This window comes from Bufo bufo, chromosome 1 (assembly GCF_905171765.1).
Source record: "Bufo bufo chromosome 1, aBufBuf1.1, whole genome shotgun sequence".
Taxonomy (NCBI): domain Eukaryota; kingdom Metazoa; phylum Chordata; class Amphibia; order Anura; family Bufonidae; genus Bufo; species Bufo bufo.
In genome coordinates, this window is record NC_053389.1 from 553492722 (window position 1) to 553510677 (window position 17956).

The window sequence follows — 17956 nt, forward strand, 5'->3', positions numbered from 1 at the left end:
AAAACTGGTGTACAGGAGTCATAACAAATGACTGCCAATGTATCTGAATAGAACCGTATACAGCTGTGCAGAATAGGGTACAGAATAAAATTTTGATGAGCTGGATTTAGTTTGTATAACATGAAATCCCTAAAACCATAAATTTAGGGTACTTTCACACTAGCGTTAGAAGAATCCGGCAGGCAGTTACGTTGCCAGAACTGCCTGCCATATCCGGAAATCCGTATGCAAACGGATATCATTTGTTTCCGCATCCGGTTCAGTCTGACAAATGCATTGAAATACCAGATCTGTCTCTCTGGAAAAACGGATCCGGTATTTATTAATTTTTAAAGGTATGCGCATACTGGGAAACTGGATCCTTTTTTCCGGAACACTTGGTACCGGATCTGGCAATAATACATTTCAATGGAAATTAATTCCAGATCTGGCATGAAAACGGATAGCATTTGTAGACGGATCCGTCTCACAAATGATCCGGTATTAATGCATTTCAATGGAAAATAATGCTGGATCATTCCGGCAAGTGTTCCGTCAAAGGGATTGAGCTGAAGACATCCTGAGGCATACTCCATTCAGACACAACTGAAGCGTTATTTGTGGTATTGACCCCCTATGACGGAACTCTATACTGGAAAACTTTAACGCTAGTGTGAAAGTACCCTAACTGTCCCATTTGGTCTTGATCATTACATTAGTTGTGCAGATTTTGTTGTCAGTCTTTGAAGTTATTGTACAGATGACATTGCCTTCTGAAGAAGCTGGATCATGACTGGATACACAGGTGCAAATTCCTTGCCTTCTCTGGCCTTTACTGACTGTACGTAGGCTTCCAAAGCACCCCTGCAAAGGTAAGGAAATGTATTAGAGAAGTAAATATTCAGCCTCCAACCTGCCCATCACCTGCATTGTCTATAGCAGGGATGACCATTCTGGTGCCCTCCAGCTGTTGCAAAACTACAACTCCCAGTATGCCTGGACAGCCTACAGCTATTAGGGCATGCTGGGAGGTGTAGTTTTGCAACAGCTGGAGGGCTGCAGGTTGAGCATCCCTGGTCTATAGGAATTCCAGGACACAAGTGTCAAATATAGGCACAAAAGATGGAAGAACTATGGTAACATGGTAAGTCAACTAGGTATTATTCAGAAGTGTCCTAGTTTGAAGAGGATTCATTAAAGACCATTTCAGTTTACAGTTTAGGCCTCTTTCACACGGGCATCGCGTGATGCGGGTGCGGGGCCGGACAAGATGCGGGTGCGTTGCAGGAAAATGCACGATTTTTCAGCGCGAGTGCAAAGCGTTTTAATGCGCTTTGCACGCGTGTGAGAAAAATCGGCATGTTTGGTACCCAGACCCGAACATCTTCAAAAAAGTTCGGGTTTGGGTTAGGTGTTCTGGTGATGGACCATGTGATGAGCGCAGTGACGTCATCAAAGGTCCTTTAGCCAGGTCCTGAAGAAAGTAGAAAGAAGAGGAGATCCGCTACGCGACCAAGTGAATGGGGTGAGTTAAATTTGTTTATTATTTTTAACCTCTCAATAGACATTTTACTAAGCATTCTGTATTAAGAATGCTATTATTTTCCCTTATAACCATGTTATGAGGGAAAATAATAAGGCTTGGGTCCCCATCCCGATCATCTCCTAGCAACCATGTGTGAAAATCGCACCGCATCTGCACATTCACTTCTATGGGGCCTGTGTTGTGTGAAAAATGCACACTATAGAGCTTGCTGCGATTTTCACGCAACGCACAAGTGATGCGTGAAAATCACTGCTCATGTACACAGCCCCTTTGAAGTGAATGGGTCCGGATTCATTGCGGGTGCAATGCGTTCACCTCACGCATTACACCCACACGGCATTCTCGCCCGTGTGAAAGGGGCCTTAGGCTACTTTCACACTTGCGTTGTTCTTTTCCGGCATAGAGTTCCGTCACAGGGGCTCTATACCGCAAAAGAACTGATCAGGTATGTCCCCATGCATTCTGAATGGAGAGTAATCCGTTCAGTTTGCATCAGGATGTCTTCAGTTCAGTCATTTTGACTGATCAGGCAAAAGAGAAAACCGTAGCATGCTACGGTTTTATCTCCGGCTAAAAAAACGGAAGACTTGCCTGAATGCCGGATCAGGCATTTTTTCCCATAGGAATGTATTAGTGCCGGATCCGGCATTCAGAATACCGGAATGCCGGATCCGTCCTTCCGGTATGTGCATGCGCAGACTGAAAAAAAGGTGAAAAAATAAATGCCGGATCCGTTTTTGCCGGATGACACCGGAAAGACGGATCCGGCATTTCAATGCATTTTTTCGACTGATCAGGCATTTTTAAGACTGATCAGGATCCTGATCAGTCTTACTAATGCCATCAGTTAGCATACATTTTGCCTGATCCGGCAGGCAGTTCCGGCGACGGAACTGCTTGCCGGATCTCTCTGCCGCAAGTGTGAAAGTAGCCTTAGACTGCAGATCCCATCTTCACATAATCTTAGGGATGAGCGCTGTTTCATGTTGTCTGGATCCCTGATCGCAGTAGCCGACAATGTGGCACTATATAGTAATGCCACATAGCATGCTCACTACAAACAGTGAGGGTAGGCGGGGCAAGTCACATAGTTGTGGGGTAAAATAAAATTACAATCTCAACCAATATTTCACAGTTTAAATGTAGTTAGGTAGGGCTGGGTGATATGGCCTAAAATCTATATCGCGATATCATTTGAACTATGTGCGATAACGATATATATTGCGATATATTATTTTCTTCTGTATGTATATCATCCATGTCCCCAGCCAGCGCCAAAGCCATCCTCCAACCCTACCGGATGCCAAGGAGCGGTGAGTGAGAAGCTTCTTCAATTCACTACCGCTCCGTGGTCATCTATCACGATAGGGCACAGCGATCCCATTCATTTCTATGGGATCACCACTACTCAGCGAACCTGGCCACAACAGCTGTCGCACAACCAGTGTTGCCGTGTAGCCATAGCTTTAGACAGGCAGATTATTGGGAATGAGGGTTCAAAGGATTGTTCATCCCCTATAATCTGCCCAACAGTCGGCCTGTGTAAACTCGCCATAAGCTGTTTTAGCCCTATGACTGCCTTCTGGTAAGAAAAACCATAAGCAGAAATATTATGGATGTTAACAGGGAGAAGATATGTGATTATGAGAAGTGGAGGTATTTACAAAGGTATTCAACATTTAAACTGAAAGAAGAGATGTATGTAATGTGTATGATCATGTAGTGTGGCTTGTAGATCTTAGGGTACTTTCACACTTCTGTTGTTGGATTCCGGCAGGCAGTTCCGTTGCCAGAACTGCCTGCCAGATCCGGAAATCCGTAAGAAAAAGGATAGCATTTGTAGACGGATCCAGATGCAGATCCGTCTCACAAATGATCCGGTATTAATGCATTTCAATAGAAAATAATGCCGGATCATTCCGGCAAGTGTTCCGGAATTTTGGACGGAGAAAATACAGCAGCATGATGCAGTATTTTCTCCGGCCAAATACCGTAAGAGTGACTGAACTGAAGACATCCTGATGCATACCGAACGGATTGCTCTCTATTGCTTGGGGATGAAACTGATCAGTTCTTTTCGGGTATTGAGCCCCTAGGACTGAACTCAATACTGGAAAACTTTAACGCTAGTGTGAAAGTACCCTTAAGCTTTCTACATTGTCATTGTAATACTTTGTACTGAACCAATAAAGCACATTTTTTCAAAATATTTCGGGGTTTAAACCATTTCCTCTACTCTGGCATTACAGCTCCTGAAACCTGTCTCAGATGAACTGTGTTATATGAACGGTTAGCGCTGCTTTACTTGTCACTTCTACAGACACTGGGCCTCATGTATACAAATATAGGAGGAGATTTATCAAACTTGTGTAAAGTAGAACTGGCTTAGTTGCCCATAGCAACCAATCAGATTCCACCTTTCATTTTTCACAGCTCCTTTGGATTAGTTGCTATGAGCAACTAAGCCAGTTCTACTTTACACCAGTTTGATCAATCTCCCCCATAGTGTAGAAAGTTTCCCTAGTAATCCATTAGATCACTACTTTGAACCTAGCTTTAAACAGCACCTACACAATGGGTTTATTCTTACCTTGTGATCAAATAGTGGCTTCTGCAGACTTTTTCAAGCATTACCCAACATTGTAGTTTTGCAAAATTCACAAATCCAGCAACATGTGAATACACCCAAGTTCTTACACTAGAGCGCTTGATTTCACATAAAGTGACATATAGGAGAAGTGAGATATAGAAGTCACAAATTATAGCGCCCAACACATTTGCGAACAAGTGGATGGGGCTTAGCAGGAAAGGATGGTGCCTGTCAGATTTACTATCATTTAAACCATAAACCGGATAGTTCACTGGCTCATAGCAGATGTAGATTTGTTTTTCTGATGCACAGCTAGAAGATGCGCCAAGCTTATTAAGAGGCCGATGCCTCTTTGGCTCATTTTGCGCTGATGGACTTTGCACTAAGACTGGCAGTGTAACTGCACCACAGTCTTTTATGCATGGTACATTCATTTGTTGTCAAGTATCATAAGCCTCATCAATCTAGTTTTCACTAAAAGCAAGCCTGCTGACAAACACCATGTCAATGCTTCCATAACAACTTATTAAGAAAACAGCACTACTCAGAATAAGTCCCAGTCTGTGACGTTTCGACTTCACAGAGTCTTTCTCAAGCATGTATGAGAAAGACTCTGAAGTAGAAACTTCGCACAGTTGGTGAATAAACTATACACTACTGAAGACAGAGAGTGCTGCGGTTATCAATTTTTTCTATGCTTCCATAACAAGGCACATGGCTTATCCCAGTTTAATATTGCAGTTTGATTAAAATAAGGATGTCTTCAGTTCAGTCACTGGCGTTTTGGATGGAGGAAATACCGCAGCATGCTGCGGTATTATCTCCGTCCAAAATTCCGGATCAGTTGCCGGAATGCCGGATCCGGCATTAAAAATACTGCAATGTCGGATCCGTCCTTCCGGTCGGCGCATGCGCAGACCGATAAAAATGTGAAAAAAATATATTACAGATCCGTTGTTCCAGATGACATCCGGAGAGACTGATCTGTTCTTGCAATGCATTTGTAAGACGGATCCGCGTCCGGATCCATCTACAAACGCTTTCCGTTTGCATGCCAGATCACAACGGCGACGGAACTGCTTGCTAGATCACTCTGCCACAAGTGTTAAAGTAGCCTAAGCCCTGCCTCCTGAAGGGCTTAATAGTAAGTACTGGGGACACCCTAAACTGCAAACGTAAACTACTTCAGTCTATGAGACAAGCGTGTTCTATGGTATATTCCACTGTCAAGTCTGCTAGGGGAGTAAAACATTTTTTTTTCCAAAAGATAAAAACAATTAAAAACCAAATCACAACTTTTCTAATTTTACATATAAACATGAAAACAAAAAAATATTCCTATCTCTGCATCCGAATATGTCTGAACTATTAAAATGTAAAAGGTTTTTAACCAGCATGGTGAATGCCGTAAAAGGAAAAAAAATCTAAATGGTGAATGATCGTTTTGTGATCACTTTGCCCCTGAAAAAAAAAAATGAATAAAAAGTGATCAAAAAGTCATAACTACCCCATGGTACCAATAAAAAGGACAGCCCTTCCTGAAAAAAGCAAGCCCTCACACAGCTCTGTAGACAAAAATATAAAAAAGTTATGGCTTTCTGAATATGGCGATACAAAAAAAATAATTATTAGATTAGTAGTAAAACCTAAAACTTGGTATTGTCAAAATTGCACTGACCCACAGAATAAGGATGCCATGTCATTTTTTAGCGCATAGTGATCACCATGAAAACTAAATCCAGAAAATGGCAGATTTCTTTTTTCAATTTCACCCCACAAAGAATTTTTTCCCATTTTTCAATAGAAACCATTTTAAATAAAAAAGTGGCAATAAAAAATGAAACTTTTCCTGCCAAAAACAAGCTTTCATATGGCTATGTGAATGAAAAAGTAAAAAAGCTATGGTCCTTGGAAGGCGGGGCTGAAAAAATGAAAATGATGCTCATATCAAACAGGTTTAGGCCTTATGCCGTATGTTTGGTCGACATCCAATCTTGTTTGCTGATTGGATACGGACCCATTCATTTCAATGAAAAAGACAGAACATGTCTTATACTTGTCCGTTTTGCAGACAAGAAAAGGACATTTCTATTGGCGTTAAAAAAGAAACGGCGGCATGCAGATGGCGGCATGTTTTGCGGATTGCAAAACTGTTAAGACCATGTGCATGGGACTTAAAAGTGTAATTCCACATTACATAAACTCTGGGATAAGACATGTCCTGCTAATTCTGCATCCCTGGTTTTCAGCACTGCTTGTTAGGGCCCATTCACATGGCCGTATGAACGGGTCTGAACCCGTTCTGCAATTTTGTGGAACAGGTGCGGACCCATTCATTTCCGTTCCACGGGCTCCGCAAAAAATAGAGCATGTTCTTTTCTTGTCTGCAATTGCGGACAAGAATAGGCATTTTCTATGATAATGCCGGCCATGTGGGGTCCGCAAATTGCGGAACGCACATGGGTCGGCATCCGTGTTTAGCGGCTTCTCAATCTGCGGATCTGAAAAACACTACGTTTGTCTGAATAAGCCCTTAGGCTCATGCTTATGTCCACTGGATACAAACGAAAGCCATGCAGTACTATCTGTCTAATAGATATGAGCATATTCAGTACAAGAATACCATTACAAGACTGAAATCCATTACGATCTAATCACAGCCTGGTGACATTTAATGTGTAGCAGAGATGGAAGAAAGGTTTCTCCTGTAGACAAAGGCAGGATTCCATTTATCGCAATAAACACATCTGTTTGTTGAATCTATTGCTTTTTGCTTATGATGAAATTGCAAATAATGTTCAGCTTCCTAGAAAAGTTAGAATAATTAATGGCATAATAATGTTCTTCTGATCAGGAGGCTGTGTAATTCTTGCAGTACAGATTGCATTTTACAGAAAAGAGTAAAGCAAAGCCTACAAGTCTCCAGTTATATGAAGGTGTTTATAAAATCCAGTGGAGCAAAGGAAACCGTGCAAGTCACATATCTAACCATGTAGACAATAATTCACCCAAAACATAAAAGCAGTGCAGTAAATACGTTAAGCAGTTGCCCACAGAAACCTATCTGACCACTTTTCCATCTGAACCCAAAAAATTTGAGAATCAAATTGATTACCAATCACAGATGCAGAGATCCGAATCATGGTTGTCAAAAATGCTAAGGCCAAATGCTGTCTCCTTTGTTTAGCAACACCCCTCACCATGGTACAGTAAGCTTAGAACCTTTACCACAAGGAGATACATATGTCCTTGGAGGCAGAAAGGACTACTCTGCACCATGGACACCTTTTATCTAGTCCTGGTCGTGAGGTCTGATGATGCCACTGAAGTGGGTGCCTTGAATATGTCCCTGGTGTGGTCTGGTGTGTTGTCCGTAGGGCACCAGATATTATGAAGACAATGACTTTGCCTGACATGTTCCCACTAACTCTCCCTATTACAGTTTATTATGCCATAAGTGGAAATATGTAGAGCAGCGAAATCACAAGGGGTGCCAAGCCTGGAAATTAAGTGCAGGCACCCAAAACAGCAATAGTGGTTGCAGGGGGTTGGCAATATCATTGCCATAGTGACATCATGGCTGGCTGTGTCATTAGTGGGTTTGTAGTGCATATGGTAATATAATGGACACTGTGAGTAACTTTGATGTGTATAAGGCCCCAGAATGGGAAGGTGTAGGTGTGATGGGCAGTGACAGGGGTACTGGCCCGATAGACTGACCACTGAGACCTGCTGGTACCAGACAGCGCTGTGTGTAGAAGCAGGAGTAGCCTATGACACAGACAGCGTGTCCCTTTCAGGATGCCCAGTGCTTCTGACAAGGAGGTTATCCAGGGGGTATCGGAGACATTCTTCTGTTCTCACGGTTTATGAGCTTTGTATGTGAACTTTTATGAGAGTGTCTAATGGATTTGGATGATTGGGAAGAATTTGCTGTTATAGGTCAAACCCTACATTAAAAACCTACAACCATACCTGGGTTCTTTACGGGGAGAGGCCAGAAAGTAGTACTCCTTATCACAGACACCTTTAAGCTATCTGCACATGGATGCAGGTTTACTAACAGCAAATCCTCATAGATCCCCTTGCAGATTTCTGTGCATTTCCACAGCATAACCTCACCATAAACTGCATGTGTTACTTGCAGTTTTTTTGGTGTGGATTAAATGCGTCTCGCCCTTCCATTGAAAAGGGTGAAATCTGTACTAAAAATTACACAAAGGATTAACATGCTGCGGATTTCAAAATCCACACAGCAGGCAAATTTCCGCATGGAAGAAAAAAGTAAAGTGTACAGGAGATTTATCTGATCTCATTTACTTTGCGGGTGCTGTATTACACTGTAATTTTTCTGCACGAGAATCCACAACGAGTGCAGGTAGCCTTAAAGGGAACCTGTCACCATGAAAATGCAGGGCAATTTGCAGGCTGCATGTTATAAAGCAGGCGGAACTGAGCAGATATATAATGATATTTAGTATATAGATATATTGATATGGGAAATTATTCAGCAAATATTATAATCCCTGTTCTTTCTATGCTTAGGAGTCCAGTGGGAGGCCCTACTGATTGTGTATACTCACTCATAGGGAGTAGGACCGCCCACATGACTACAGAGCTGAGCAGGAATTTATATGAATAAAATACTTTTGTTTTACTAAATCTTTTCCCAGAAAACTATATATCAATCAAGCAGCTCCTGCTCTAGAACAGGTCATTAATATGGCCCTAATCACCATGTCTATAAAAACCTAATTTTGGTTAATACAAGTGTCTATGGTTAGATTTCAAATTTCTGACAGAGGCCTAATAAAAAAATTAAAAAAATCATGAAAGGTAGGTTGCTATGTGTATCTTTTACCTTATTAGAGCCAGTCTGTCTTTTTCAGCTGGGTGATCATCCAGCCACTGGGAGTAACGAGCAATTGACCATTCAGCCCTCTAGAGAACAACATAGAAGAACAGTTACAATAGAAGTGGTTTGGTAATTCTGACATTTTTTTTGTCCAATTTTTGGTAATAATCAGTTTCCTGCAAAGTTGCATGGAGGTGTTTGTATGTATTAACCTCTTAGTGACCAGCCTGTTTTGGGCCTTACTGACCAAGCGTTTTTCTTCCTTTTTTCATCGTCGCATTCCAAGAGCTATAACTTTTTTATTTTTCGGTCTATATAGCTTTATGAGGGCTTGTTTTTTGCGGGACAAGTTGTAGTATTTTACATTTTGGGGTACACATAACTTTCTGATTAACTTTTATTAACTCTTTCTGGGTGGGAGATGGGAAAAACAGCAATACTGCCACTGCGTTTTTACATTATAAATTTTACGGCGTTAATTTTTCGTTATATATAACATAATATCTTTATTCTCTGGGTCAGTACAATTACAGTGATACCAAATACATAAAGTTTTTTTACGTTTTACAACTTTTTTGCAATAAAACCCCTTTTTTCTTTAAAGAAAAAAATGTTTTTGCATTGCCACTTCCCAAGACCCATAACTTTTTTATTTTTCGTTATATGGAGTTGTGTGAGAGCTTGATTTTATTTTTGGGGGACGACTTGTATTTTTCATTGGTATCATTTTGGAGCAAATGGCGCTTTTTGATTGCATGTTATTCTTTCGGTGGCAACTAAGAATAAATTAGCAATTCTGTCTTTTTTTTTTTTTTTTTTTTTACGGTGTTCACCATAGGGGATAATTTACGTGATATTTATGTAGTCCGGGTCGTTACAGACACGGCAATACCAAACATATGGGGAAGATTTTTTTTTTTGCAGTTTTTTCATTGAAAAGCGTATTTTCAATGGAAAAAAAAGCGTAATTATTCTTTTTTTTTTAACTGAATAAATAAGGAGTTTTTTTAAACTTTTTTTTTTTTTACCACTTAATAGTCCCACAAGGGGACTATAACAGACAGCTTTTTGATTGCTTTTAAAATGCAATGCACTATCCCTATAGTGCATTGCGTTTTAATGGCAATGCTATTCTGACATTGACCAGCAGGCTGCGCCAGAGAGGCGCAGCCTGCTGGAACTTACTCAAGGCTGGTCTGGGGCCTACATCAGACCCCAGGCAGCCTTCACATACATCGGAATCCGGCAATTACATTTGCAGGGTGCCAATGGGAGACAGAGGGAGTCTGCTACCTCTGTCAGCACTTTACATGCGGCAGGCGCCATTGCCCACGGCATGTAAAGTGTTAAACAGCCCGGACGGCACTCCTGCCGGTCCGGGCTCTTAGAGCAGGGTCGCCGCTCTTATGTGAGAGCTGGTTCCCCGCTCCCTGCTGCAAAAGCGGCAGCCCAGCCTAAGGCCCCTTAGTGATGGCCGTAAAAAGGCATATGGGTGGTCACTAAGGGGTTAATTATCGGGTTATATTTTTATACATGGCATGTTTTGCACTGTCAGAAAATGTAGCTTTTTGGTATAAAAGATGCAGTTTGCCGTGTAGAGTGTACATTTTAACACATATGTGGACGGTGACCAAATATTACATGGCCTCTTTTCCAGAGTTTTAAGGGTACAAGCTCTTGTTGATGTATATGCTTGTGGTATATATGAGACTTGCACACCTTAATATAATATACATTTACTTTATTTCTATGTGTACATTTCTGCTTGGATGTATGTTTTATGTGCAAACATGTGTTTCCATGCTTTTTTTTTAAATAATTCCTGTTTGTCACAGTTAAATGAAGGTGGTTGTGTGTATTAATTATCAGGTTATATTTTTATACACAGTATGCTTTGCACTCTCCGAATGTTGACGGTTTTTAACAGGCCATCAAGGCAACTGCAATCATCAGGTCTGCTTTCAGCAAATGTATTGGTTTTGGGGTTGCACTTAATTTTCAAGGACCGTAATCCTTGTATTTTATAGGTTGCTACTTTTTAAAATTTCCAGCTTAAAACCAGATATTTGGTCTGTCCAGTTCTGGTGATTTTATGAAGATTTGTGCAAGTAAATTTAGGCCTAAATGGTAATTATGAACCCTGCAAATGTTAAAGGCTATGTACACCTTCGGAGAAATTTTTTTCTTATTTTTTTTCTTATTTTTGGCTAAAAATCATATTTTCAATTGGCCTTTATTAAAAAATATTGAGCCATTTTGTCAAAAAAGGTTAACTGTTTTTCTAACTGTGTGACTGGTACTTTCACTTTGTGCCGGTCACCTAATAACTCTTATCTGTAAGCTACTAAAAGGTCCTAAACACCTATTTACACCACATTCTTATTAGTAAGTTAAGGATTCTGCTTTAATAAGTGTTTAAAAGGTCATAGAGCAGAGATAAGGAGTCTGTCTGCTCGCCAGATGACGGAAAAGAGAGAAAATCCATAGGCTGCTATTACAGCATCTCATCTCTGTACAGAAAAAAGGATTCCATATTTTTAATAAAGACCAATTGAAAAAATGATTTTTAGCTCAAAATAAGGACAATAATGGAAAAAAAATGCCCCCAAAGGTGTACATAGACATAAACATTTATCTTTAAGAGGTGTGGTCAATATAACTTTCTGCTTGGGTCACACTTTTACCCGCATATGCAATTTTAATGAAAAATTAAAGTCGCATAAAGTTGCATGACGGTGTCTGTATCTACTGTGACGGGTGTCTACTTTGAGAAAATATATAGTTATGGGGGGTTAGTATGTTTTTCTTATTTTGTAACTTAGGGTTATTTATACATGTCAAAACTGTGAAAATTGTCCTGACTATGCAAAATGCCAAAACACCCTGGTCAGCAAAAGGGTTAATACTAAACAATAACATTTTTTAAAAGTACATGAGCAGCAAGATAATGTCAATATGAACAATGTCAAGTACCACTGGTATTGTGTAGTCTACTGTCACAGTGCAGACAGTAACCTCAAGTGCATGTTAAGTAGCCTTAAAGGGAACCTGCCACCTCTACTATGCTACCCTCACTGAGCGTTTCTAAATGTTCATTGTGTTACCCTAAACATATAAATTACACTTTTCATTTCATTTGCAGACAAATTCAATAAGTATTATGCATTTTTGTACTTCCCACCTTTCATGCAAATTAACATAAAAGAGTCATATCTTACTTGTGTGACCAGAGAAGAGTCATATTTTCAGGCTCTGAATCATCTTTGGTTCATTTGCATATGTATCAAATCGTTGTTTTTACACAATAAAAGCACACAGAGCTATGGGGACTGGGTATTGCGGATGTGCTAGCGACCATCCAGCAACCAATGTCTTTAGCTCTATACCCAAAATCCAGGTGACAGGTTCCCTTTAAAGCAGGAATAATCCTTTTTTTTTTTAACCAAGCACAAGCAGCCTGCCTCTCTAAACAGAAGACTCATACTTACCTGCTCCCTGCCGCTCCAGTCCTCCACACTGACTCCAGTTTGTCCATATTCACATCTGGCCCAGCATGGGCATGGTCACATGCTCCGCTGAAGCCAATTACTGTCTTCAGTGTAGTAGTGCTTGTGGCCACGTCACTGTTGAAGCCAGTCATTGGCTGCAGCGGAGCATGTGATCATGTCCATGTGACACTGGATGTTAAGATTGCAGGCACCCTAACATATGTCCATGTAAATAAAAGAAGGATGATGGTAAGGACACCCCCAAATCATACAACATTGATCATCATCCTCCACAAAAGACCAATGCAAGTGACAGCTGCCATGAATAGGCAATAATCAATGGGGCTTTTAGAGTTCTTTGGGCATAAGATCTGGAATGAACAATGCTGGTCCTGACCATTGGCCCATGTGAATGTGTCGGTGTTCATCAAACAGGTTATCGCATCTTTCAAGTGGCACCAAAAATAAAATAACTCATGTGATCCTGCCTGTGATATGTCATCATGGCTGAGCAGCCTGACAGGAAAACTTTCCCATGTGTAGTATATGCAAGTGTGTAGTGAGGCCCCATCCACCCTCCCAGGCAACCAGTGGAGGCAACCAAAATGGAGGCAACCAGTCCTGCTAACATTCTGGGATGGGTTGCTGGCGGCCATTTTAAATAATTTCCGGAGAACCCCTTTAATCATCCATCTACATGTACACTTTCCAGCTAGACACTGTCATCACATGCATGCTGTGACTATACTTATGTTTTCCCACTTCCATTGGAGGTTTGTGTGCAGCCTGCATCACTTATAATGTACATCCAGTCTGCATTTACAGGGAGGATCTCGCATTCTGGAGGATCAGAATCTAATACTAAATGGATGACTTATGAAAGCCGCTTCTCAGTGTCCAGAGTAATAGCAGAGTAGCTGTTCTTGTGATCTCTTTTACAACCCGGGACCAGAAGTGCTACCAGATTAATTACATACCAGGCAGACACAAGAAATAAAACTTACCACACCTCAGCCTAGACTGCAGGAGCCGGCAGCAGCTCTGACAAGGCAGCAATGGCATGAGAGAGAGGGTGGCGGGGCCAGCATACACTGAGTGCTACTGCTCTGCGTGACTAGCTTCAGACCTGCCTGTGCAGGGGCAGGGGTACAGGACTCCTTCATATTTACAAACCTTACTATGGAATATAACAGTAGCAAGTTGAGCGGCCCACACTCTATGACCCGCTGCTGCAGCCCACTGGACATGGGCCCCGGTAGGACACATTAACAGTCTGGGCCTTCATGCTGTTTTGTCTTGTAAGGACAGTGGTCCATAGTACCTTGTGTATAGCTATATTACCTGATAGGGGGATTTTAGCTCTGGGGGAGCCCTTGTGAAGAGAAACTGGAGGATGACGCTGTAGGGAATGATTTCGCCTACAGAAGCACTGTTGGCGATATGCTCGCTGGTCTGAAACAGTAAAGGCCTAGAAAAAAAATGTTCAAAATTGAATATACAGTATATAACAGGCGGTATGACAGCTCCATATTATTTGTATTGATTGCACTCTCTAATTATTCAATATTATATCCCACAGCCTTGTATATTATTTTACTATACCTGTGCAACATAGCAGAAGCTATGACTTACGTATATGTATGAACAGCCTACCAACAGCTATTCCTTAGGTATTACAAAACACATGCTGCGCAGGAGTATTGGATTGTGACACCATATGCAAATAACAGAATGGATCATATACCGCGACTGGGATTTTATCACATTTATATTATAATACAACGCAATACAATAAGCTCTCTGCTTGTGATCCCATCCTAGTGGGATAATAGTGGACTAATGCGCCTCATAAAGCAATATTATCACGGAAGAGGTCACACAATACACAATTTGCAGAAGAACCTGCTCCTCAGCTTATGTTAAGTGCCATTTTTGGACATTTTAATGAACAATGTCATTTATGCATAAATAAAAGCTGCTCCTTGAAATAAATAACTGCTTGTTGAAGCAGCGGCACAAAGATTGCTACTAACAAAACAGACTAATTGTGCTATAATTGTGCATTGCCTTCATTTTTAGCCTCTCTTCCAATACGTCTAAGATTTCCATGCATCTAAGGGAATATAATGAGTGGAAATGAATGAAAAACTGCTAATTAGAGACAGAAAAGCAGAAAATGCTTAAAATACAGTTTTTTGGAGTATTCTGGGCCTAGTGTCCCACTTACTAAACAGGCTGTAAACTTCCAATGCAGCATTGACAATGTCACATTAATAGGTTGGGTGCCATAAAATGTAGATAGTCACCATAACCGCTTACTTGGACACATTTTATATATGCTCATGGGGTCCTTCCCCTTTAACTGTTGCTCTTCTGTGACTTACAGTGGTGCTTAAACATTTGTGAACCATTCAGGAGCTGTGTGAGGGCTATATTTTTGCAGGATGACTTGTAGTTTGCATTAGTATTATTTTGGCACACATACCACTTTTTGAGAGCTTTTTATTCTGGTGTTCTTTATGGCAAATAGGGAAAAAAATGCAATTCTGGCTAGCTTTTTTTCCCCCGGCATTCATAGTGCGGGATAAGTTGCGTGATAATTATATAATGCCGGCCATTTACACAGTACAGGGTATTATACTATCAGTACTATACTGACAGGCACTATCATAGAGACGCAGCCAGAGAGGCATACAGTACAGTGCAGGCAGATCTGGGGACCTTCATTAGGCCCTGCTGCCACACTAAGACATCGGCACCCCACAATAACATTTGCGGGGTGCCGATGCCTGAGAGAAGGAGCCCATTCCCTGTAAAACACTTAGATGCCGCTAAGGGGTTAAACAGCCTGGATTGTCACTTCTGCAGATCTAGACCATAAGTGCAGGAGCCCAGCTGTCATATGACAGACCTGTGCAGCACTTAGACTAGGCCGCCGTAAAAAGGCAATAGCCTAGCCTAAAGCCCGTTAGTGACCGCCGTAAAAGGGTGTACTGTCGAGCACTAATGGTGTGAATCAAAAAGTTCCATTTTGGTTTCATCCATCCACAAAACACTGTTCCAGTGGCGTTCTGACTTGTCCAAGTGATCTTTGGCAAACTGTTCATTTTGGAGATCTACGGCAAGCAGCGTTTTGGTGTCCGCATCCAGAGCGGAACGGAGGCAAACTGATGCATTCTGAACGGATCCTTATCCATTCAGAATGCATTGGGGCTGAACTGATCCGTTCTGAACCGTTTGTGACGGAATTCAAAACGCCAGTGTGAAAGTAGCCTTAGATTGATAGTATACACATTTATATGATTACAGTTTCTGAACTTTCCTAAATTCTCATTAAAGTAAATATGCAGCCAGTTCTGCATTTAATAGATCAGTTATACAATACTTAGAATATATTTAAGACTCCACAGCCCTGGAGAAGATGATTGGAGGGACTTTTACAATACCGGACATGTGCATTATGAATTCCAGATTGTTGTGTTCTCAGAGCAAGAAGAAGCTCAACCAGGTAAAAGAGTTCATGTAGAGTAAGTATTTCTGCATGTCAGTGTCAATTACCTGTCATCATCACGGGTCTGATAAAAAATATATTGTAGTGATGTTCATATCCCATGACGCATGTACTGTATGCCCACAATAAAATAATATTTAACCCCTAATAGTGTCCTTTATCAGAGGATAATTTCAGGCTGAAAGGTTTTTAAAATTCAAGTAAAAAGTAATACAGGAATAATATTAATATAGGAAACACATACAGTATACATTACATGCACCTATATATTTCCACAGAAAAACTACATATTTCATCAAGTCAGACCTGTGGATATCCAACCACAGATCTTAAGAATAAAAAGTAGCAGCGAGGCTTCATATTCAGGAGTGTGAGGCAAACCATAACTTGATCATTTTACATAATACCAATTACTGCTATTTGTGGACTCTGTCTATGGTTTATTAAAGCAGACACGTACCTGAAGGATCTCAAAAGCCTGTATGACCTTCCAAGGTCAGCAACTCGTCTGCACAGAGGAGCCACTGCCAATTCCATCTGAAAGAAGACAAATATTCATGTTTGTACTACATCATGATTTCCATACAAATCTCACCATTTTGCTCATGTTTCCCTTCCCAGGGTGACTTTCCAGTAAAGGTTCAACCCTTGTAAAAGAGAAACTAGCATTTTCAGAATGTACTGCAGAGGATGTCTGTGCCTAATCAGGGGTGCACCACCAATGAGGCCAGGTGAGGCGATCCCCTAAGGCAGCACCAGGTAGGGGCAAGAGAGGGGGGGGGGGGCAGCCGAAGGGCCATGGGCTGAAGGGAAGGGGTTAGGTTAAGAAATTGGCATTCGGGAGGGAGGGAGGGGCACCATTTCAGTTTTCGCCTCAGGCAGCAGAAAGGCTAGGTGCACCCCTGATTAGAATGTATGGACTCTGATGAGCCGAAGTTATTTTTTTCACAAAGTCGTGCATGACTTAGTTGAATAGCTTTGGTAAAACTTGGAACCAAACTCGGCTTCGGTTTCCAGGTACCAGTCTGTTTTATATACAGTAAGATATGGACTATTTTCCAGATAAGTAAAACTGGTATTCTACATATGCTAGAACTTTGCAACCACGGTCCAAACGATTCCTAAGAATACATTTCCATTTCTTGCCTTTGTTGTCTGGCCTTAAAATGCATCTCAAGAATTATTTGTTACCGAGACGCAATTAGCTCAGATGAAACTACAGATCTGACAAAGGTGTCAACATCCCGAAATGGCAAACAGCAATAAGTCTGATTCTATTAACTTTGCATTTATGAATCAATATATCCGTTATTTTTAACTAGATCTGAAAGGCCAGCCTGATGAAAATGAGAACGGTAATGGAACATACTTGTAGGAGGAATCATTGTTTAATTCAATAACTCTGCAATGTTTTCTTGAAATGCCAAAAACCGATGCAACCCTCGCCAAATGGCATGATGCCCCGTGCTTTGGGCCAATGATCATAGGATAAAATAATTGCTGTTAGCACCCTAGATTACCTTATCCTGTATGTGATTTGTGCTGACATCCTATCAAGAAAGCTGAGAAGTTACTTATTTTGAGGTTATGGACAGTTCTAATACCATAACGAGCTATGATTTTTGGGAAGGTTACGTAATTGCCTGTTAAGTCATCAATACTAGTCCTAACTGATGGTACTGTTATTAAAATGCCAGAGAATCTTTGACTGACCCATAGAAAACGTGTCAGATTAGCTACACACAGTAAAAGGGTTCCAACAGAAACACGTACACGAGGCCGACCTCAAGTCTATTTGTGGATGCTGAAACCAAGTTATGCTTGCTGATCATATAGCATGATCACTTCTTTGTACACTAGGCAGTGCTCTTAAAATTTCCAAAAAAGACATCACCTCTCCTGGCATTTCTGTTTTATTAAATAATTGTATTCCACATGAAATAACAATTATGGAGCTACTATTCATATGAATGTATGTTTTGCTGTT

The 17956-nt window shown here is 41.0% G+C and overlaps 1 protein-coding gene across 4 annotated transcripts in view; it reads right to left on the bottom strand.

Annotated features, from left to right (window-relative positions):
• Positions 1-712: 712 nt before the first annotated feature.
• Positions 713-17956, bottom strand: part of COG5 (component of oligomeric golgi complex 5) — a 413671-nt gene continuing 396427 nt past the window's right edge. For all 4 annotated transcript variants that reach the window (XM_040412854.1, XM_040412847.1, XM_040412840.1 and 1 more), the window contains 4 exons: positions 16430-16506; positions 13800-13926; positions 8977-9056; positions 713-843 (listed from right to left, as the gene is read on the bottom strand). In XM_040412854.1, coding sequence (XP_040268788.1) covers positions 729-843; positions 8977-9056; positions 13800-13926; positions 16430-16506 — 399 coding nt within the window. In that variant the 3' untranslated portion in view covers positions 713-728. The remainder of the gene's footprint in view (positions 844-8976; positions 9057-13799; positions 13927-16429; positions 16507-17956) is intronic.